General features: G+C 52.6%; 2 protein-coding genes across 3 annotated transcripts; both read right to left on the bottom strand.

Moving 5' to 3' along the window:
- Window positions 1–1,758: 1,758 nt before the first annotated feature.
- Window positions 1,759–10,072, bottom strand: PGAM5 (PGAM family member 5, mitochondrial serine/threonine protein phosphatase). Of its 2 annotated transcripts, none has more exons than XM_044243589.1 (6): window positions 9,875–10,072; window positions 6,665–6,843; window positions 5,174–5,299; window positions 4,977–5,065; window positions 4,721–4,854; window positions 1,759–2,738 (listed from the first exon to the last, which is right to left on the bottom strand). In XM_044243589.1, the coding sequence occupies exons 1-6, from the start codon at window positions 10,063–10,065 to the stop codon at window positions 2,588–2,590; spliced, it is 870 nt and encodes a 289-aa protein (XP_044099524.1). In that variant the 5' UTR covers window positions 10,066–10,072; the 3' UTR covers window positions 1,759–2,587. The 2 variants fall into 2 exon arrangements, with proteins under 2 accessions (XP_044099524.1, XP_044099525.1); XM_044243590.1 differs by having other exon boundaries at window positions 4,721–4,851.
- Window positions 10,073–13,448: 3,376 nt separating this feature from the next.
- PXMP2 (peroxisomal membrane protein 2) lies at window positions 13,449–23,024 on the bottom strand. The gene is made up of 5 exons (XM_044243587.1): window positions 22,902–23,024; window positions 21,457–21,573; window positions 19,218–19,380; window positions 16,315–16,434; window positions 13,449–13,797 (listed from the first exon to the last, which is right to left on the bottom strand). The coding sequence occupies exons 1-5, from the start codon at window positions 23,021–23,023 to the stop codon at window positions 13,729–13,731; spliced, it is 591 nt and encodes a 196-aa protein (XP_044099522.1). The 5' UTR covers window position 23,024; the 3' UTR covers window positions 13,449–13,728.
- Window positions 23,025–23,125: the final 101 nt, after the last annotated feature.

Below are 23,125 nucleotides of genomic sequence, written 5' to 3'. Positions count from 1 at the left end.
GATGTTAACAACCGGCATGTAACTTTAGTTCCAAAGAGGTGATGGGGACCCCTCTGCCACAGTGGGGTGGTGCTGCGGTGCCAGGAACAAGGGATGCAGGAAAGTCCCCTGGTCATTGACTGGGGATAGCCACCACCAGGGTGTTATAGAACAAGTTCCCACCTTATGGGGCACGTGTCAGTTTGCAGCCATTTTGGAAGTCTCCCGGGTTGGAGCTGAACCTGGTCCCTGTGTTCAGAGGGCAGAAAGGGACTAAGGAAAGGGCCAGGCCACTCCAGCTTGGTAGGTGGCAGGTTTAGTAAGCAGAAGACTTTACCTAGGAGGCTCATCTTGGGTGTCAGATGAATAGATGCCTGCATCCACCCTCCTCCTAATCCGGAGAGTTTATGTGGAAGCCCTTCTTGGCTGAGCCCCACCTCCCCATCTCAAGGCCGTGTCCTTGCAGCAGCCTCTGGGATGGGACGGCTGAGGGGAGTGCACATCCAGGGATGGGAGGCCGCACGAGCTCACCAGCCAGTTGGCAGTCACATCTTTCTGAAGACCTTCCTCCCGAACGTCAGGGACCACAGACAAATACTCTTGACTAATTCTGGGATGTTTCCAGCAACTTTCACAGCTTTCAGAGGGAGCGGTGGTCTGGGATTACCGCCTTGACAGGCTGTGACTTGGGATGTCATCGCTCACTGTGCCATGGCCCTGAGTTGGGTCTCCTTGCTGGGCTCTTCAAGGCATGCACTTTTCTTGTCGGACACTGACGTTTTGCATTTGTGCACAAAACCTGTAAGGATTTTCTGTTTTGCAGACAGCACTTAGTTCCTTTCCTGTCTCAGAATAAAATATTTTGGAATAAATAGCACAACCAAATAGGAACTGGCTGCTCTGTTCCCACTGTCAGGTCCGATTCCCTCATGTTACACAGGTTCCGGATTTGCAGGCTTCATTTTGGCCAAACTTAGGATACTGTTGCTGACACAAGTCTTCAGTCATCTGTCCCACCTCAGACGAGCTTCCGTCTTGGTATCGGGCCCCTGTGACCCAGGTCAGCGCCCACTCTTGCTCCTTGGCTGCATCCCCCCATGTGGACTCGCTTTCAGTTTCCAAAATGCTGCCCTGCATCTCAGGATCAAGTGAAATGCTGCTGTAAAGGCAGATCTGAAGTGGCTCAGTCGTCAAGCCTCTGCCTTCAGATCGGGCTCCCTGCTCAGCAGCGAGTCTGCTTCTCCCTCTGCCCCTCACCCCTTTTGTGTTTTCTCTCAAACTAAAAAAAAAGTAAAGAAAAAGGCAGATGTGAAGGTGGTAGAGCGAGACCACTGTGCAAACCCCTTGAGGGAAGGGAGTTGGGGACCTGCCACCTCCACCTTCAGGCATTTGGGTCCTAGGGTCCAGGTCTCAGGCTCGGTGGGACATGTGGCCCTTGCTTTCCTGGGCCTCCTTCACTCCTGAGGTCAGAGGTGTAGTGCCTGTTACTTCTGTTTTGAGAAGTTGGCACAGTGCCCGGCCTATCAAAACGGTTTCTAGAAAGTGCATAGCGGGTGCCTGTGGAAAACCATTTCTCTGGCTCACTGTCCTGGGTCCGGGCCTCAGCTGCTGGTGGGCAGACGCCCCGCGAAGCCGTCAACCCTGAGATCACAAAATACCGGGGCAAAGAGCCTTCTGCTGCAGCAGCGGCAACCATCCCAGCAGCTCTGGGGCTGCTGTCTGGTGCACAGCATGGCTTCCTGTTTTCTTGAAAATATTTACAATCACGACTTTGAAAAATCAGTAAAATAAAACTTTTATTTGCAGTTATCTCCAAAGTTACAGAGGAATGGATCAAATGTCCCAATTAGTTTCACTGACTGCCTAAAATGTTCACAACCACTTCATAGAAATTGTAGTTTCTGCTAAGTTAACAGAGTATTTGGGATGGACACATCACATCTAAATGGTTTAATCCGTAAGGATGAAGGAGGAATGGCCAGAGGCGAAGTTGGAGCTGGCGAGTGTTTTACTGGAACAGGACACCCTGCTGTCTGTCCCATCGATCGCCACCCAGCCACCTCCCTCTCCGTGGGGCGCTGGGAGAGGCCCGACAGTGCCAGAGGTGCGGAGTCTGGACTGAGAAACGGGTTATCAAAGCAAGAACCCAGATGAGGAGAATCTTTAGTTGACAAATATTTAAAGTGATAAAAGGGTCTCAAGAAAGGAGAAGAATGTAGACAAGTTCCGAATGGAAGCGCTGGCAGCCCCTCCTCCTCGCAGCCTCGAGGGGCTCGCGTGGCCAAGTGTGGTCACGAGCGAAGACGCCCGTGCGGACCAGAGGTGGTTCCCACAGACAGCAGGAGTGAAGCCTCATCCTGGCAGACAAGGCAGAAAGCCCCCAGAGAGAAATCAGGCCGATCAGCTCATAACAATTCCCTTTTCCATCCTGGGCTGGAAGGACAGACCAAAACACCACATTTTAGGTACTTGTTCACCGTCTTCCTGGAGAAGTGCAGGGAGACCACCGAGCAGCCTGTGCAGGGAAGACGGGGAAGGAGCCGTGTCCTCGGCAACACCCACGGGAGCCATGGGGGGGACTGAGGAGAGCAGGGCCTCCAGGCAGCCCTCAGGAGCGGGAGATCTTGTCTGGAGGCATGAACCCCGTGTCCCCAAGGGTCCTGAGCGCCACTCGGCCATCTGGCCGGACCACCAGGTGGGTGATGCTGCCGTTGTTGAGTGACAGGCGGAGCCAGCCTTCTGGAGGGAACTGCAGCGCCCTGGGAAGAGAAAGAACATGCTAGAACAGGGGGCTTTGCCACCAAAATGGGCTGGGGTTGGGACAACGCTAACGGCCCCCAACCCCTGTTAAGACCTTGGAGCAGACTTTCTTGGGGCTGGGACCCATGGAGGTAAGGTTTTCAAGCAAGGGGTTTCTTGGAAAGGAGCTGCTGGGCGGACACCATCCCATCCAAATGAGGGGCACGGTAACGGCCCAGCCCGTTTGGGTCAGGGGATCCACCCAGCTCAAGTGTGAGTCAGAAATCCCCAGCTTCTTCCAAGGGCATGGGGTTGAACTTCCAGTGTCACCAAAAGGGGCCAGGGCAGCCGGGCCGGTGACAGAGCAGACCCGCTCCTGACCCACTCTCCTAGGAACGGGGCCCCAGAGCCTTCCTTGCTCTCAGACGCACATTCTAGGTGCAGTATTTGCCAAAAAGCCCAGTACCATTACGGCTTCCCCAAGTCATCAGACATCTTTGTGCCCTAAATGTCCACACAGACGAGGGGCATCCCCACGGCTCACGCTGCAACCTCGGGAACAACTACCTTCATGCTGCTTTTTAGAGTCTTCTCTCCCTCACCATTTCCAGAACGTCCTCACGTATAGTGACAGGGATTCTCTGGCTCCTTCTAGCCCTTTACAGCACACAAGTCACCTCTACTCCAAGTCCCCAAACAATTCTGGTATTCTCGGCATTGGGGTCCCTTCAAGTGGCTCCTTAGGTCAGCCTGTCCCAGGGTGTGTTATAACATGGTGTTTCCACACGCAAAATGCCCAGAGCAGCAAACCGGGACAGTGTGCGCCCAGCGCAGGAGCTCTGAGGTTGGCTTTCCGGGAGCGCTTATTTGGAGGGTGTGGCGTCCCATCCGAGGCCCACGCCTCTTCCCCGCAGCCACTCCACCTGGCCTGGAGCCCTGTGAGCGCCTGAGAAGCCTGGCTCCTGGCACCCCGGGGCCCTGCCTCGGACATCCTGGGCTTCTCACCAGAGGCTGTACACATGACCCTGGAGGGGAAGCATGTGCCCCCCCGCCCCCAGCCCTGACGACAGGCCCAAGGGTCAAGCATAGTGAGCAGGGCCCTGAGTCTGGACTTGGACAGTGCCACAGGCCAGCCAGCAGGCTGTGTCCTGTCCTGCCACGGACAGACACGTCACACAAGAAGGGGACATCCCTCAGCTGTTGAAATGCCCGACACATGCTTCCTAATGGACCCAGAGGGTGGCTGGGGTCTCAGTCCTTTCAAATTCTGTACTGAGCTTCGGTCAGATACGCAGCACCCAGCGGGCCTGGCTGCCCCAGCCCGCCGGCCCGCGTCTGCGACTCGGGGCCAGGGTCACTCATGGGGGCTCTGGAAGCTGCATTAGTGCCAGGAAGCGAGGCAAGTCCAGAGGACACAGCAGCCTCCTTCCGGGGCCCAGGAGCCAGAGCAGCGAAGTTACCAGCATGGTGATGGGCCACAGCCCACAGAGCCGAACACAGATCGGCCAGTCCGTGCTCCTGTAGGCGAATGAGTGGAGAGTAAGAGTGAGCTCGCACAGAAGACTCTCAATTAATGACCGAGGACAGGATGAGGCAAACGCAAAGCCATCATTAGCCAAGCACCCTCCGCCACGGCAGGACCCACCGACGGGCTAGATCCAGCTGCTACGAACTAGGGGGAGAGAGGATCTGCACCATCTCCCCAGACGCTGGCCAATCCCCGAGGGGGACACATGACAGTGCGGTGGCTGAGGTCCAGCGCCCAGGGCCTTGACCAAGGGACCACGCGAGCGTCACCCGGACTGTGCCACTGGCTTCGGACACCCCAGCCCGCGCTGGCACTGGCGGGCTGCGTCTGCGCTATTCCACCAAACAGGCATCGTGGTGAAAAACTGCAAACGGATGTTTCGCCAGAAGGCTGACGGGGGCCTCCTGGGCAGATGAGCGGGTGCACAGGCCGGTGGGAGGGAAGGTGGGGCAGGGAGCCCTCGGTCACCCTCACCGGCACACGATGTAGCGGATGACGTTGGCATGGCAGATGAAGATCTCGTAACTGTCCTCCTGCTGCTTAGCGTCTGCCCGGTGGATGTAGTTCCGGAAGGCGGCCTCGATCCGGGCTCCGTCTTCGTAATACTGCTGAGGGCAGGGGAAGGAACCTTAAGTACGGAGGCAGCGCGCAGGCCACGGGTGGGAGGGGATGGGGAAGCAGGCCAAGGGGGCACAGTGGGGAATGCTCCCCGGGGGAGGGGGGTTTTTACCACAGCCTCCGGCTTCCAGTGGGACACGGGAGGGTCGGGCTCGATGGGGGCACCCTCTCTCAGCAGGTCTGTGCTGACCTTGCAGACACCTGTGGGAGAAGCAGGGACTCAGCAATGCCCCTTCAGGAGAAGCTGCCCAGGGCCCTCTGCCGTTCTCAGTCCTGCTGCCCAGGGACCCGGGGATGCCCGGCACTCACCTGGCAGGTGTTTGCTGATGATGTCAGTGGTTTCTATCGCACGGGTCATGGACGAATGGACAATTTTATTAAACTTCAACCCCAGGCTTGCAAGTCGGAGCCCAGTTAGTTCGGCCTGTTCACGACCTTGAAGGGGAAAAACACCGGAGAATTACATGTTGCTGGAGTCCCTCTTTTGTTTACTTCACAAATACTCCAGTCCTTAACAAGTACCATTAGGATTAGGTTACAAGGGGCGCCTGGGTGGCTCAGTGGGTTAAGCCGCTGCCTTCGGCTCAGGTCATGATCCCAGGATCCTGGGATCGAGCCCCGCATCGGGCTCTCTGCTCGGGCTCACTGCTTCCTCCTCTCTCTCTGCCTGCCTCGCTGCCTACTTGTGATCTCTGTCAAATCAATCAATCAAGCAATAAAATCTTTAAAAAAAAAAAATAAGGATTGGGGTACAAGGTGGGCAGACCCTCCTGGAGCTTGGGCCTTCCTGCAGGGGCAGGCATTCAACAGGTGAAATCAATGACGCAGTTACGTTCAGCCCCATAGAGAAGAAATGTTAAAACAGTGACCAAGGCTGAAGACGACTGAAGTCTGGGGAGGGTCCTGTTACTATTTCTGGGTCCCTCATGCCCCTTTTATGCAATTTTGTCCTAAGACTGGGTTGCAACACACCACTGACCCACCAGCTGTGCCATTATCAGAGATGCCAACAGCCTCTGCGTCACTAAGTATGGATTCCTGCAAACACAAATCCTTTTTCTCAACCACAGATCATAGAATCTAGATGACAACGCGCTCGGCCAGTCAGTGCCGGCTGCATGCAGGAGCGCCGTGGACGCAGCTGCGCTGCTCACATGTGCACCGGCACCCAGGGCAGCTGGGGGCGCCCGGCAAGCTGCACAACAGGCTGCCAAATGCTTCAGACCGTCTGGATTTCTTCAGTGCGGACACAGATGGGTCAGATCCTGTCCGACACAGAAATCTTTACAAATTTAAACTCTATCTCAGCCCACCCTGCGCTTCCTCTCCGGGGAAGATATGCCTGCACGCGGGCATAGAGACTGCGGCCGACGGGCACGCCCAGCAGCGCCACGCGGGCGGCAAGACTCAGCGATGAGCAGTACTTCCCCCGGGAAGACGCCGGAGCCCCTGCTGCTCGGTCTCTGTGCCATTAGGAAGCCGACTTTAAGGAGATCTGCAAGTGCTGACCAGAAGGATCTTTGGCAACAAGTTAGGTCAAGCAAAATGGGGTGCACATGGCGTGCCACCAGCAGGGCGTGAGCAAGGAACGCCTCCGCCGGGCTTCGGATCTGACAGTGAGCGCCACCTCCTATTTTTGAAAGTTGAGGATGTTTCCAGTGCCTGTCTCATGTCAGTTGGGCAGATGACCTATTGTTAATGACAATTCTTGAATCTCGGCCAAGCCCCTGACCCAGGTCCAAAGGGGCCCAGCACCACCAGGACGGGTGTCAGTTGGGGCTTGAGAGCCCCAGCACGTACCCAGGGGCGTCAGAGTGCGGTCCTTTTCCAGGGAGGCATCCACATGGTACTGGGAGTGCCTGATTAGGAAGATGTGTCGTGTGGCCTTGGCTTTGCAGTGGTCCAGCCTGGACGCAAGTTCTTCTTCTCCAGAGTCCAGGTTCCTCTTCCGCAGGTTGACCAGGGACAGTGGTTCTCGCCTAATGTTGAAATAGGAGAGGCATGTCCCTGTGATCCCTGCTCACAAGTCAGCCTTGCGTATTTCTGACAAGACAGTATTTGCATCTTGGGAAAGCGCAGGCACATGACTTCGCTTGTGCCCTTCGCACTCTGCTCCCTGCCGCTGGTCCCGGAGAGTCTGTCCTCTCAGACCACATCTCATTTACCAACAGCGGAGTGCCAGGCCTGTTCTGGGTGAGCAGACGGTGAATGAGACAGAAGCGAAGCCCTCATGCAGCTTGTGTTCTAGTGAGGAGACTGATTAAAACAGCTAGGTGGTGAGTGATGCACAGAAAATGAAACCAGGTGACAGGAAGGGGTGGCTGGGGGAGGACCCACAGGCCAGTACGGCCTCGCTGATGCAGAGTCTGCAACTGTGCTGTCCAATGTCAGCCACTGGCTATGTGGCTACTTAAATTCAAAATAATGAAAATTAAAAATCTGACTCCATTTCCCTGGTCACACTAAGCACATCTGAAATGGTTCAGTAGCACATGGGATAGTGGTGACCACACTGGACAGCAAGGAAGAGAACATTTCAGTTATCATGAAAAGTCTATTGGTCGGCACTCCTGGAAGATTGAAGAGCTGAGGGGATGGTGGGGGGTGAGGGCAAGGGGCACCAGCAGCCACGACGCTGAGAAACGGCCAAATCTTATGAAGACAGGCATGTCTGGTAGCTCCCAGAACTGAAATTAATAAAAGCTAACGGTCTGTGGGATGGGCAGAACTAGGGAAAGTGTGTCCTCAAGGGAACAGTGGCAACTCAGGGTCCTGCTGGGCAAGCCTTGGGTGTCCTAACACAGACTGAAATGCCACATTGGAGCCCAGGGCACTACGGGCACAGACACAGGAGCCCAGACTGGATGAGGTTCTCCACGAAAAGGCTCTGGAACTTTCCAGCACGGACAACCTCCCCCTTTGTAAACCTAGCCTTGGCGAGCAAATACAGTGTGTTGGCTTCAACCAATAAAGCTAGAGTCCAGTGCTACTTCAATTACGTCCTTTAATCTCAGAATGAATGTTTCCTTTAAAAAAAAACAAAAAACAAAAAACGGGGTGCCTGGGTGGCTCAGTCGGTTGGGTGGCTGCCTTCGGCTCAGGTCATGATCCCAGAGTACCAGGATCGAGTCCCGAATCAGATTCCCAGTTCCACAGGGAGTCTGCTTCTCCTCTCTCAAATAAATAAATAAAATCTTAAAACAAAAACACCAAAAACCGAGGAAATTTAGAAGACTGTACTGTTTGAAAAAGAGAGTATGACCCTGGTCAAATCATGAGAAAAACAGACAAATCCTAATTGAGGGGCATACTATAAAATTCCTGAGTGCCACTCCTCAACATGTCAAGGACATCAAAACAAGGAAGTCTGAGAAACTGTCACACTCAAGAGAAGCCTGAGGACACATGACTAACTGTCATGTGGGATCCTGGAAGAGACAACAAACAATAGCTGAAAATGGAAGAAATCTCAAAAAAGTGTGAATATCAATCAATAATAATATACAGATATCAGTTCACCGATTTGGAAGAATACACTGTACTAGCATCATGAGATGTTAGTAGCAGAGTAAATCAGGGGTAGAGTATGTAAGAACTCTCATCTTTCCAATTTTCCTGTAAATCTAAAACTACCATAAGAATTTTTTTTAGAAGATTTTATTTATTTATTTGACAGACAGAGATCACAAGCAGCAGAGAGGCAGGCAGAGAGAGAGGAGGAAGCAGATTCCCCGCTGAGCAGAAAGCCCATTGCGGGGCTCAGTCCTGGGATCATGACCTGAACTGAAGGCAGAGGCTTTAACCCACTGAGCCACTGAGGCGCCCCACGATTTTTTTTTTTAAAGATTTTAAACAAAGAATACCAGGGGTCCCTGGGTGGCTCAGATGGTTACATGTCTGCCTTCTGTTCAGGTCCCGATCCCGGGGTCCTGGGATTGAGCCCCACATGGGGCTCCATGCTCAGCGGGGAATCTGGTTCTCCCTCTCCCTCTACTGTTTCCCCTGCTTGTGCTCTCTTGCTCTGTCAAATAACTAATTAAAATCTTAAAAACAAAAACAAAGAATACCTATGAAGTTCCCGATACAACTAGGCTGCCCGTGAATACTAGTTCTGCGCCCCTCACTCAGAGTAAGTAGGAAGGAGGAGCTGGGACCCAGCAAACCAACGCACAAGGGCCACTGCCAGACTCCAGAGCAGTGCTGTCCAATAGAAACATACCAGCGACCTATGGACTTCAAAATTTCTAAGAAGCCATATTTAAAAACTAGAAAGGAACAGGTGAAATTTCAAAAACTCACTTTATTTAACCCAACGTATCAACAATACTATCACTGCAACACATAAACAATATTAAAAAATCCGCAGTTTTGTTTCTTAAATTTAAATCCATTAACATCAGGTTTCCTGATCCCAGGTGCCACTTCCCAAGTGCTCAATAAGCACATGTGGCTTGCGGCCACGCACTGAGCGAGGCCCGGAGGTTCCCGTTCCCCTCACGCAGTCTAGCCACGTCCTTGCACACCTTCCCTGCGAAGCGGTCCCTTTAAGGGTCTAGCCCTCACCTCCGGCCGCACACCCCCCCGCACACCCCTAGTCTCTCCCGGTCCGGCAGGGCCGGGATCGGTGCGCCTTCCTCCAATCCCAGCGCTCCCGAAAGCGAGGGAGACCAGGCTGACCGCCTACACGCAAGTCCGACCCTCTGTCCCCGCCTGAGAGCGACCACCTCGCACCGCCCCGCGCGCCAGGCACTGTCCCAGGCACCAGCCTCCTCCTTCCCCCAAACGACCCTCTGGGACAGGCGAGGCGGCCGCGGTTCCGAAGGGGTATCGGGGGCGCCCCCGATCACCGCCAGCCTCGCGGCCACACCCGGAAGAGAAATCCGCCCGCGAGCCCGCCCCGCCTGCCCCTCCGCAGAACCGACCACATCGGACCGAACGGAATGGCAGGGGCGCGGGAAGGTCCCCACCACCGACGATCGGCGCGCCCGACGCCCCCCGCGTCCCCCGCACCTGTCCCAGTTGGGGTCCCAGACGCCCGGCCCGGGGCGCGCGGACCCCGCCCACGCCGGCGCCTCGACCACGCGCGGCTCCGCGTCCCCGCCCGCGCGGGGCTTCCCCACCGCCACCGCCGAGAAGAGCACGGCTGCCGAGCCTCCGGCCAGGCCGCAGGCCGCCAGCTGCAGCGCCTGTCGGAACGCCATGCCGCCTGTTCCGCGCCGGCCTTGCGCAGGCGCTCACGAGTGGACGGCGCGCCGCGAGGGACACGATTCCTCAGGTACCGCTTCCGGCCTGCGGAACGTGCGGGGTCGGAAGTCCCGCCCCCGGAGCCCGGGGGACTGGGGACGCCCGGGCGGATAGCAGAGAGTTTTCGGGAGCCAAGTGGAAGAGGCTTTGTGGGCGACGGCTCCGAGACCTTTTCCCGGGTCCTGTGCTGAGGGCCCCGGCGCAAGTCAGGCCTGCTTCGAGCAGCGAGCGTTGCCGCGGCGCCACCCGTTTGCCCGGCGCTGCCCGTGTGGACCCACCTTCCGGGGCACAGCGGGAGCCTCGGAGCCGGCGGGGACCGGGGCGGGGACCGGGACAGAGGAGGAGCGGGCGGGGCGCGCGCGCGCGCGCGTGTGTGTGTGTGTGAGAGAGAGAGAGAGACCTGCCGGGGGCATATGTGCGTGTGTGTGAGATCACGGGGGGTCGGGGCCGCGGTGGGACCCCTCCTTACGGAGGCTGGGGGAGGGCCCAACCGAGAGGCGCAGAAGCTGGCGGTGGGAGAGGGCGCCGGCGGGTGGAACGTAGGGTTCTAGTTTAGGTGAACTGAGAAGCCTCCGCAGGGTTCCTTTACATATAACAAAATTTACTATTTTAACTGTTTTGCTTTGTTTTAAAAATTATTTAATTAATTAACTTGTTTATTATTTATTTTTTAAAGATTTTATTTATTTATTTATGTATTTGGCAGACAGATCACAGGTAGGCAGAGAGGCAGGCAGAGAGAGAGGAGGAAGCAGGCTCCCCGCTGAGCAGAGAGCCCGATGTGGGGCTGGATCCCAGGACCCTGAGATCATGTCCTGAGCCACCCAGGCGCCCCTAAATTTTTTTATTTTTAAATACTTTCGGGGCACCTGGGTGGCTCAGTGGGTTAAAGCCTCTGCCTTCCACTCAGGTCATGATCTCAGGGTCCTGGGATCGAGTCCCGCATCGGGCTCTCTGCTCAGTGGGGAACCTGCTTCCTCCCCTCTCTCTGCCTGCCTCTCTGCGTACTTGTGATCTGTCTGTCAAATAAATAAAATCTTTTAAAATAAATAAATAAATACTCTCTACACCCCAGGTTGGACTGGAACTTACAACCCTGAGTTGAAGGGTCCCACGTTTTACTGACTGAGCCAGCCAGGTGCTGCCCCACTATCTTAACCATTTTTTCATTTTGTTTTTTTAAGACAGAAAGAGCACAAAAGGAGCAGCAGTCACAGGGAGAGGCAGAAGCAGGCTCCCCACTGAGCAGGGAGTCCGACGCGGGGCTCCATCTGAGAACCCTGGGATCATGACCTGACCTGAAAGCAGACACTTAACTGAATGAGCCACCCAGACGCCCCATCCTAACCAATTTTAAGCACATAGTTCTGTGGCAGTAAGTACATTCACACTGTTGTGTAACTATGACCACCACCATCCATCTCTAGAACCTTCTCACCTTCCCAGAGTGACTCTGTCCCTGTTAAACACTGACCCCCTTAGTGCCTCCCCCAGCCTCTGGCATCCACTATTCCCTTTTCGGTCTGTATGAATTTGACAATTCTAGGGACCTCATGTAAGTAGAATCACACAGTATTTGTTCTTTGGGGACTGGCATATTTCACTTATATAGTGTCCTCAAAGTTCATCATGTAGTATATGTCAGAATTTCATTTTTAAGGCTGAATAATATTCCATTTTATGGATACAACACATTTTGTTGATCCATTCATCCGTCAGTGGACACTTGGGTTGCTTCCACCTTTTGGCTACTGTGAATAATGCTATGAACATAAGTTTGCAAATACCTCCTCAAGTCCCTTTCAGTTTTGGGGGGTATACACCCAGAAATGGAACTGCTGGGTCACCTTTGTAGGTTTTTAAGTTAGGAGTTGACATGATGTGACTTATATTTTTAAAAATCTCTCTGGATTTTGGAGAACGAATCTGTTATACAGAAGTACTCTTATCTCTGTTTAAACATGGTGTCTTGAACCCATACATTTTTGCCAGCTTCTTCCAGAAGGTTGCTTACTAAAATGATAGTAAAAATATTTTTTTTTTCAAGTAGGCTCCACACCTAGCATGGAGCCCAACACAGGGCTTGAACTCAATGACCCTAAGATAAAGACCTAAGCTGAAATCAAGAGTTAGACTTAACTGACTGAGCCACACAGGTGCCCCATAAAAAGATTTTAAGAGAAAGAAAAAAAAAAAGACAAGTCCATAAGGAGAAACAAAAAGATCAGTTGACAAATTTAGAAAGCTGGAAATCAGGTCATTTGAGATCTTAGAAGATGGAATATCAGTTACCAGCATTGTAGGAAACCAAGAAGTCAGCTTAGTTAGTCTAATGAGTTTGGAAAAATCTGGGAGTTACACGCAGTAGCCCCACCTCTGAGGAAGGGTGTGGGGTTGAACAAAGAAGGACCAATTGAAAAACCTGTAAGAGGCTGTCCTCTACACCCGCTCCATCACCTGTATCTTCAGGTGACTACCTCACCTCCGTCATGGAAGATGACTTTCATTCCAGAGGATTTAAACCAGAAGGACTCTGGACTTGGACACGGGACGGCTGAGACTATGGTGCAGTAGCGGAGCTGAGATTACTCAGACGTGATGAAGTTCGCGTGCTAACGGGACCGCTAACCCTTTCCTTCAGTTAGCTGCAAGAATGCTGGCCAGTAGACTTACACAGCCCTCCACTCTAACCACGACCCTTCCCCTGGGCAAGAAATTAAAGAATTCCTCTCTGGGGATTTCTAAGAGGAAAAGGCCTCAGTACCGAAAATGGGTGATCTTGGACAAAACCGGGTCCCTGCTCGGTCAGTCCACGGTGAGAGTACTGCCTGGTCACTCCGACTCTTAAAGGACGGATGTATAATCGGCAGACTTTTGGGGAAATCCTGATTGGGAAAAATAAAGCAAAACAAATGTAAAACAAAACAAAAAACAACCATGAACCCCGAGGAAACAGAAACAGCATATGGGTATCCATGAGAGAAGGACAGGATACGGAGTGTGAGGAAAGGTGAGGAGGAGGGTTAACGGAAGAGCAATAAGAGCAGAGAAAGTCAGGGGCAAGAGTGGTATATGCTCCTCACAGAGCCTCCGAACGTCAGGGTGACGTCCTGCTCTAGAAGGGCCCCTTTCCAATGTCTCCATGTAGGCAAGCAATAGTATTAGAGTATTTACCACAATTTTTTTTAAAGTGAAAAAAAAAGTCAGGGCAGCTCTCTGGCCCCCCATTTCTTTTTTTTTTTTCTATTTATTTATTTTCAGAAAAACAGTATTCATTATTTGGCCCCCCATTTCTACCAAAGTGACACAATTGTTCTGAAAAATTACAATCACCAAGGAAAAAGGTGCATTTTAGTTTATTGTCATTCTAATTCGATTCAAGGTGACAAGTGAAGTCAGCACTACTGTATTTTGTGACTAAGGCAGCATCACCTGAAGATCGTTTCTGCCTTTCTAAAGCACAAGATTCTTACATGAAAAGATTTCTGCTTCTCCGTCTTCTGTCACATGATCGGGAGTCAGATCAAGTCTGGACTGGTTGTCTCTTCTGCTCCCTCACCCTAGGCAGGTGGGTCCCTAGACGCATGTGGGCAGTGTGTCTGCGCTCGCTTGGGTCAGCTTCACTTCCCCAGAGAGGCCAGGTACATGTACCAGAACAGAGACACCAGGTTGGCAAAAAGCACTCGGAACTGCCAAGAGAACACAGGCCACAGTGAGGCCCTGACTGTATTTACCTGTATTTACTCTGTCCACCCCAGGACAAAGCTCATTTGTTGGTCCGTCCGTCCACCCACTGCCGCATCCACTGAGGCTTCACTTCGCACAAAGCACAGTGCTAGAGGGGGGAGTAGGACAGTCGGTGCCTGGGGACATTACAGGCTGGCAGAGAAAGCAGACAGGACTGCCCCATGTCCGCTGAGCACCAGCTCCTGGCTCAGCTTCTCACCCCAGGACTGGACATCTGGTGGTGGCTTCCCTCAGCCCGTCGATGACGCCCCGCCAGCCCAGGCCGTGACCCTGCTTCCATGTTCTGGCGGACGTACTCCCGCCTGAATTACTTTAGTCAGTGAGCCTCCCTGACGTACAAGCTCCATGAAAGCTCCACGTTCTACCTTGTTAGTCACAGTATCCCCAGAGTTTAGAGCAGTGGGACATACAGTAGGTGCTCAGTAAATGCTTAATAAACTGCCCTGGCCCTTAAGCACTCACCTGCAACCACCTAACATGGAAACTGATCACAGCCTCCCAGCTTTCTGTCCCAGGGCTGCCCAGAAGGGTCCCATTTTCCAGGCTCTCCCACTCTCCCATCCAGAGATCCCTTCATGTCCTCAGCCATTCTGCCTTTCCATGTCTTTACTTCCTTGTCTGTATACCTTAGGGTCCATGGCCCATAGCCTTTGTGGCCTTACCCTGTGGCTCCTTAGTTGTACTCCCCAGAAAACCCACATCCTCCCTGCTTTGCTGTGGCCCTGTGCCCAGGCACATGAGGATCTCCGGTTAGCTCCCTCTGTCATTCTTTACAAGTCTCTGTCTTTACTCCCCTCAAACCCTTCTACCTCCTCTCCCCTCCATCTGGCCCTGCCCTGCCCTCTGCCCCTCCCAGAGGAAAGCTGGTGTAGACGGGAGTCCCCAGCGAATAGGCACCTCTCTCCTGTCTTCGTAAAGAAGGGCTTCCATCTAAAGCACCTCTCTGCTTCTGCCCGAATCCCACAACCCCTCTTTAGGGTAGCGTCTGGCCTAGCTTCGAAGTCCTCTCCCATCATTATTTCTCCCCACCTCTTCACCGACGTCTTAGAGAATTTTGCAGACTTAGGGTTTCTGCTTCATCCACTTCTCGAATCACAGCCGTCTGGCTTTAGCCCTCAAGGAGCCACTGGAACTGCTCTTGGGAAGGTCACTGGTAAGATCACTGTCAAAACCAGTGAAACTGTTTCTCATTTTGCTTTAAGCCTACCTCGTATGTGTGTGTGTGAGTGTGTGACCGACCACCCAGCCTGCACCTCCCTCCCTCTTCCCAACCTTCCATTGGAGCTGCTGCTCAAGGGAATTCTGCCCAGGTCTCTCCTCTAGAGTAGGGGTGAAAACGAGTAGGTTACTTAAATGGTGGGCAAAAAAAGTTAAGGTTGCAGTCATTGGAAAGGCCTGTTTGAGAGGCTTGGTCTTGCTTGAAGCCTGGGTACTTAGAGTTCCTGAGGGTTCCCCACCTTTCCCCAACTGCTAACAATGGCTCCTAGGCCTGGACTGCTTGCTAAAACAACATGGCTCAAGGCGAGCACTTGCTCTCCTTGGGAGTCTGGAATTCTGATAAGCGCCAGGCAGAGGGTGCCTACATGACCAGCCCTCCCAAAAACCCCTAGGTGCTGTGTCTTTTCAGGGCTTCTCTGGGGAAACATGGCATACATGTTGCCGCGTTTTGGTGGTACCAAAGCTCTTTTGGCAAGAGGCTGTTGTGGGTGACCCTCATGGGAGGGCGGGAGCACATGAAGCCAGCATGGATTCCTAGGATCCAGTTGTATATTCTTGTTTTGAAGCTGTAAAAAACCCAGGCCAGGAGTGTAGAGATGTGCTGAGTCCCTCTAGCATATCTCCAGCCCTGGGTCTCGTCCTGGGGCTGGACGCACAAGAGCTGTCTTTGGTGTGTAAAGGCAGTGCACAAGGGCGGGATCCTTCAGCCTTGCCCTGGTGAGCTGTTCCTGCAGCTTTGATCCCCTCCAGGCTCCCATCTTGCTCAGTGCAGGAAGTGGGCAGGGGGGCATGGGGCAGTTTCAGCAGGCCACCTCAGAATGCACCCCCCAGGTGCCCAGAAGTGCTGAATCCCATCTGCGTGGCACCCCAAAGACTGCCCCACGGCAGGTCCCACTCTCTGCCTGCGGCTCGAGCACATCTGCCGTCACTGCACATGAGGCTGCCCTTGCCTCCCCTGCACATCCTGCTTGGCACCTGTGTGCACTTTCGACTGTGACCTTCAAGGCCAGGCCCTGGCAATACTGAACGCTTGGAAAACTCAAGGTGTTCCCGGACTGGGGGGCTTTGCAGAAACATTTCCGGGTGCAATGGATGAGGTGTGGACACCTGCTTCATCTGCCCAAATCCAGAACTGCTACTGCTTCTGGGCAGAGAGAAAGCCCCTGGCCATTCCAAGCTAAAACAAAGCTGGTGGAAGGTGAGGCCCCCTCTGGTTCTGCATGCTGCCAGCTGGCCCTCACCTGCAAAGGGACATAGTTGACGTTGACAAACTGCGCGGGGGTCCAGACTTGCCAGTTCATACGCAGCGCTGGCCAGAAGCGTCTCCTTATTTGGACAGCGACCGCAGCTGCATCTTTCCCCTGGAAAGGAGGGGAATGTGGATGGTGAGCAACTGCCACAGTGCTCAGAACTGAAGCTGGGGTGCCAAGGTCTGGAGGGCCCCAAACCCTAACGCGATGGGTTTTAAAACTGGATTATGTTCCATTGCTATGCAGACAGCACACCTGTGGGCCGGCTTAGCGCTGAAGCTCTAAGGAGCCAACACTCCGGCTGGGGAGTCAGCACCAGTGAGGCAGCCCACCTGTGTACCCTGCGTCCGCGGCCCTCGTGGGCCTTCCTCACCCATACCGGTGACTGAAACCGGGATTCGTGCTCTTGCCCAAGGGCACCAGAACTGCCATTCATGCCTCGGCTGTCAGTTCTTCCCAAAACAATCTCCAAAATGGATGCATTTTCAAGCAAAACTTGAAGCTTTTTTAAAAAATGAACCCCAGGGACGCCTGAGTGGCTCAGTTGGTTGGACGACTGCCTTCGGCTCAGGTCATGATCCTGGAGTCCCGGGATCGAGTCCCACATCGGGCTCCCAGCTCCACGGGGAGCCTGCTTCTCTCTCTGACCTTCTCCTCGTTCATGCTCTCTCTCACTGTCTCTCTCTCAAATAAATAAATAAAATCTTTAAAAAAAAAAAGAACCCCAATAAATTGATTCTAAATGTCATCTGAGAGGATAAATGCCCAAGAATAGCCAGAAGAGGCCTAAAACACTGAAGATTAAAAAAAAAAAAATACTGTGAGATGATGGTAATTAGAAGCTAAAAAGGGAAAGACATACAATGGAAACTAATAGAATCTGGTGAAAGACCAGAGTGCAGATGACGGCCTGCACGTACAGGAGTGAGAGCGTGATGAAGGGGATGTTTCAGGGCACAGGGGACTGTTCAGTAAACGGTAACAAGACAATTCGCTATTGAAGTGAAAAGAAACAAGACAAAAGTAGATCTTCCACACATAAACAAAAAAATAAGAATACTAGAGAAAAGTATAGAGTATTTCTATTATCTTTGTGTTTGTCAAAAGGTACATAATGAAATCATAAAAGAAGAAAGTAAAGGAGAATATTCCCAGTATCTTCCTTGAAGGAAGCCCACAAAGGGAAAAAAAAATAACAGATTTGGATACATAAACTTTTTAAACTCCTATATCGAGAAGCACTTTATAAATTTCTTTAATATATACAAATATACAATCAGTGAGAAAAAAGCAAACACTGACGGAAAATAAGCAGTTCATAGAAGAAATACACTAAACATAAAAAGATGTTCAACCTCATAAGTAAGTATGTATACATTATTTTTATGTAGCAAATTGCAAACTATTTAAAAGAAAAATACATTCACAGTCATCAAGAATGTGGGGAAACAAAGCTTCGAGGGTTGGGCACTCTGGGGTCACAAAGCCTGGGTCTGACTGGACTCACGGGCTTGCAAATTATGGGATCTTAAGCCGTGGGCCTGAGCTTCTGCAAAATGGCCTCGACTTGCAGCTCAAATGGCACAAAGTACTCACTGCAGAGCTTGTTGACGCCGTCAACGAACGTCAGCTGTTTGTACTCTCCTGTAGCTTTGCAGGAGAACAAGCAAGGACAGCCTCTTTGGACAATGCTAGGATTTAACCAAACAGGAATCCTTACACAAAAGGGACAGGCATGTGGGGGAACGCCGTGCAGTCAACACGTGGGAACTATGATCAGAGAAAAGCTGGACGTTGGGACAGCGTAGGGAATAGAGCCCATGATACTGTCATTCGAGTCGTGTGGTGACACAGTGGACAGAGAAGCTGAGTCACCGCACTGTAGAGCTGAAACTAACATACCATTGTGCGACTATATTCAAATTTTTAAAAAAATGGGAGATGCAGAAGCATCTGTAGTCTGTGTGGTACGATGTGGTCCCACATATGTCATTTATGTGCTGTGTACTTCACATACTTTGGTCCCATATGACCTATGCATTCAGGGTTTTGGTCTTTTAATGAACATATATTCCTTTTATATTTGGAAGAATAAACACCTCTTTTTACTCTCAGGGACTTACTACTAACCAGTTAAGCGGAAGCATCTTTCCTGCCTCCCCCAGGAACACTTTAGACCACAAGGGGTGTTTGCCTCAGGAACAAGAACTCAAGATGCTGCTTTACAACAAAACCTGCAGGAGAAGGTAAGGGGGGCGGGGTAGGAGGAGCTAGTGAACCAGGAAGGGACTGGGCTGGGCAGAACCACAGACCTGCCTGGAGAGCACACCGCTCACGTGGTGGGCTGTGATGTTTTAAATCTATGCTGACATGTTAACCTCCTCAGAGCACTTCCGATGTTTAGGCACTGAGTTAGCACAGGGTTCTGTAATACCGTCGGGGGTCTGGGACTTGTTTCATGAATTGCATCGACCCCCTTCTCAGAATCACGTCTGTATGAAACAGAATGTATGGGATTACCAAGGCACCAACTACACGGAAATACACCTTTCAGAATACTCAGGAAGAGAACCTTAGGACAGATGAGTAGATGTGCTTCTGTATCGACACCTTCAGGGACAAGGCCTGAGGGCAGATAGAGGCAGTGACGACACATAAAAGCTCTTCCATCTGGAACAAATGATGCGGGATACTGAGAGATTTGTGACTTCTTACTGGGGACCAACAGACGCTGCCAGTGCAGCTGGAGTTTGTGTCTGACGTTCATAAAGGGAAGTGAGGGATTTCACTGGAGTCACTGGAGTGTACTGAGAAGGTCACGGACCCTCCGATTTCCACCCCCAGACACCAGGCAAAGGACCGCTGTGCCAAATAAAGCTACGGCAGAGACCAACCTCCAGGAAGCTCATGATGAGGAAGAACAACAACAGGAAGGCCGGTGCAAAGAGGAGGCGGTCCAGGAGGAGCCTCTTGACCCCAGCCAAGGGGACCTCGGAAGGGATCCAGTGCTCCATGAAGAGGTAGAAGAAGTGACTCAGGGGCCCTGTGAAGAAGAACCTGAGGCCCCATGGTGGGGGTGAGCAGGACTGCCATTCTCTGGGTTTGCCCTTCTTGGGTCCAGCTTCACCCCCAAATCCCAGGTCCTAAACCCCGCCTCCCTGGAGTCGCCCATCACTGACCACACAGGTCTGGTCTGTGCGGTCCTTCTAAAAAACAGGGGCTTTCTTTGACTCTGTTTCAAGCATTCTTTTTTTTTTTTTTTTTTTGGTCTTTGATAGACCTGCCTTGGATCTCCCATCAGTTTCCATGTGGCTACCTCCTTTCCAACACTGTCATCTGGGAGACTTGGTCCATGATTGTTCTGGACAAGAACCCACCACTGTCCCAGCCACTCTCCAGCCCAGGTCCTGTTTCATTGTCTTCAGAGTCTGTGTCACTACGTGTCATGATCTCTTTTGTTACATCAAATGGTGCCCTCTTGGGGTGCCTGGGTGGCTCAGTGGGTTAAAGCCTCTGCCTTTGGCACAGGTCATGATCCCAGGGTCCTGGGATCGAGCCCCACATCAGGCTCTCTGCTCAGCGGGGAGCCTGCTTCCTCCCTTCTCTCTCTCTGCCTGCCTCTCTGACTGCTTGTGATCTGTCAAATAAATAAATAAAATCTTTTAAAAAAAAAATGGTGCCCTCTCTGCCAGACAGAGACAAACATCACAGGACAGAACCGTGCCTGTCTAATCACTGCACGTGGCCTGGCTCAGACAGGGTGCTCAGGGATAGTAAGCGGATGCATCCTTGGTGTCAGAGCTTCTCCTCCAACCCGCCTGGGCCGTCAGTAAGAGGGAGTCCTGGCGTTGTGCGTGGGGTGGTTAGTACTGCTGCTTTGCATTCCCAAAGGGAGGGTACCTGGGACAGAACTGAACCCGGGCACTGCGGCTACTGGTGCAACAGACCTGTAGCTCTGTAGGAATGAGCACTAAAAAGATGGGCAGGGACCTACGGGTCTGCCCAATTTTGACACTGGAAGTCCTTACACAAGTGGTTCTCAGTCGTTGCTTCCCATCCTGCCACAGGTTAAGTAGTGCAGAGCAGGGCTCCTTATGAGAGGGAACAGACTTTTAATTTATTCTTTGTTCGGGGCTCTCTCCACTCGGGGTGGGGCTTGAACTCAGGACCCCGAGACCAAGAGCTATGCTGTACCGACTCCGACTGAGCTAGCCAGGGGCCTTAAGAGGGAACTGAAGTCTGGCAGATGGAAACTGTGAATGAGTACTGCCGCCCAGGGAGTTTGGATGCATTCCTTCCCTCCAGGGCGATTGGCTTTAACTGCATTATGGAAACGTTGTGATGACCAGAACCAATATGCTTATAAGCACAAAGTGATATTTGTGAAGTTTAAATTGACAAAATGACTCTTGGTGCAAAAGACTTCAAAATAATCCATCTATACCAACACTACCATTGGCCAGAGAACTAGGGGAAGACTTGACTGGTAAAACTCCTGAATCTCTGTGCTCTTTGCAATTCCAAGTGGTTCAAAAACTGGACACTTTTCAGGATGCCTAAGTATTTATTTCCTGCATGCTTAAAACTGAAAATAATGGAAGCAGCTGGCCAAACTTGCATCTGTTTTCCTCTTTCATGTCTCTGTGTCGAAGGCTAACTGAGTTTTAGGTGAATTATCTGCCCTCAGATTCTCAGCCCAGTGAAAACTGCCACACACCCCCACCCCTCGAGCAATTCAGAACGAACACCCTAACACAAGTTCACGTTATCCAGCGTGCTGATTTTTTCCCATGCTATTTCAATGCATTTTAAAAATTATGTCTCCATGGGGCACCTGGGTGGTTCAGTGGGTTAAAGCCTCTGCCTTCAGCTCAGGTCATGATCCCAGGGTCCTGGGATCGAGCCCTGCATTGAGCCCTGCATCGGGCTCTCTGCTCTGCAGGAAGCCTGCTTCCTCCTCTCTCTCTGCCTGCCTCCCTGTCTACTTGTGATCTCTGTCTGTCAAATAAATGAATAAAATCTTTAAAAAAATTATGTCTCCAAATTAGATCATTTCAGAAACTTGGTCTTGGTACCCTTGCTTTGTTCCAATTAGTCTGCTACTGGGTAGACCAGCCCCATGGTGGAACTCACCCATAAACGGCATATCTGAGAGGCCCACTGACATCTAGCTTTTGAGAGCAGTTTTCTTTTTCCCGCTTCTTCTCAATCATCTGGGCCAGGAAGTTCCCAAGTGCTGACAAAATGCCACTGTGGACAGAAATGTAATCAGAGAACAGGAGCAAGCAGCAGGAGGGTGGCCGTTCCTGCATGTAATCAGCACGGCTGAGCTGACAGCAGCGTGGGACCAGGGGGAGATGGCTCCCTTCTAAAGCAGCCCCAGTGTACAAGCCCTACATCAAAGAGTGGAGACGTAGAACTTCACTCTCACACACACACACGCACACACACTCTGCACCTATGCCAGTGTCCTGGGTGTGATGCTGCACTGCAGTGTTACAAAATGTAACCAGTGGGGGAGACTGGGCAAAGTGTACAAGGGATCTCCCTGTATTATTCCTTACAAGCGCATGTAAACTTACAACCACCGCAACATAAATTTCAGTAGAAAGGTGGAGTTGAGCCCAGTTACTCCAATCCCTTCTGATAAGCTCTGTGTGCTAAGAAATCCAAAATTCTTTGTATGTCTTTAAGGACCTTCATATGATCCTTGGCTACCTCCTCCTCATCTGGTCCCTTCCTCACTATTCATTTTTTGCAGCAACAGAGACTTTCCACTGCTCCATTGTTAGCTTGTTCTTTCCTCAGGACCTTTGCACTGGGTACCTTTGGCCAGGGAGCTTTCCCTTTCCCTTCCTGCACGGCCTATTCCCTTCCTTCAGACCTCTGTACTTCTTGTCTATTTCTCACTAGAATAGAAAGCCCAGAGGGTAGGGGCCTTGCCTACCTACTTACTTGCTGCTGGTACTCGACACCCCGAAAGCATGCTGTCCATGTTTATGAAAGGCTGCATTTAATAGGAGGGGACGAACTTATAAAATTAACTAAAGCTAACGAAGGAGAGCAATGTCTCTTATAAAGTTTAAAATCCCAAATCAAAGGGTGCAACGAACGAGCAGACCCGGATGGGGGGCGGCTTTTGTCACCTTTCGCCCAAATGCAAAGCTGCAGGACAAGGAATGCGAACACCTGCCACCCCGCCCGGGCTGCAGGTGCCGCTGGAGGCGCGGACCTGAACGCCTCTGACCTCGGAACGAGCGCAGGTGCCAAGGGCGCGGGCGGGCCGGACGTGGACCTGCGGCCCGCTCCCACGCACCTTTAGGAGAGGACCTCCAGGGCAGGGGGCCTGACACCCTCGTTCGGTGCGTTCCTTTGGTCGGGCTCCCTGGCAATGACCTGTCAGAACCAAACGCACAAACACGCCTACGCGGAGCTCTCCGGCCAGTGCAGGGCTTTGGGGGGCACGCGGGGTCTCGCCTTTCGCAGACAGCGCGTCTCCGGGGCTGCGTCCCCGAGGCCGGCCGAGCTCCCGGCCGCCCCCCGCCCGAGGACCCCCTCCGCGGCCGCTCCGCGCAGACCTGGTGACCGCCTTGGTGAGCACCGGGTAGAGGCGCAGGAGGCGCAGGTACTGGGCGAGCGCCAGCTGAGGCAGCGCCCCGAGCCCCTCCCGGGCCCGCAGCTTGGACGCAGCCGGCGCCATCGTCTCCCCGGCTCCGCGGCCGCCCTGGCCCCCGCCCGGGTCTCGGGTCGGCTCGGGCGCGGGGACGGCCTCCCATTTCCCGCCCCGCCGCGGCCCGCATCG

This window comes from Neovison vison, chromosome 3, assembly GCF_020171115.1.
Source record: "Neovison vison isolate M4711 chromosome 3, ASM_NN_V1, whole genome shotgun sequence".
NCBI lineage: Eukaryota > Metazoa > Chordata > Mammalia > Carnivora > Mustelidae > Neogale > Neogale vison.
Note: the sequence above shows the minus strand (reverse complement) of the source record. Positions and strands in the feature narration are given on the sequence as shown.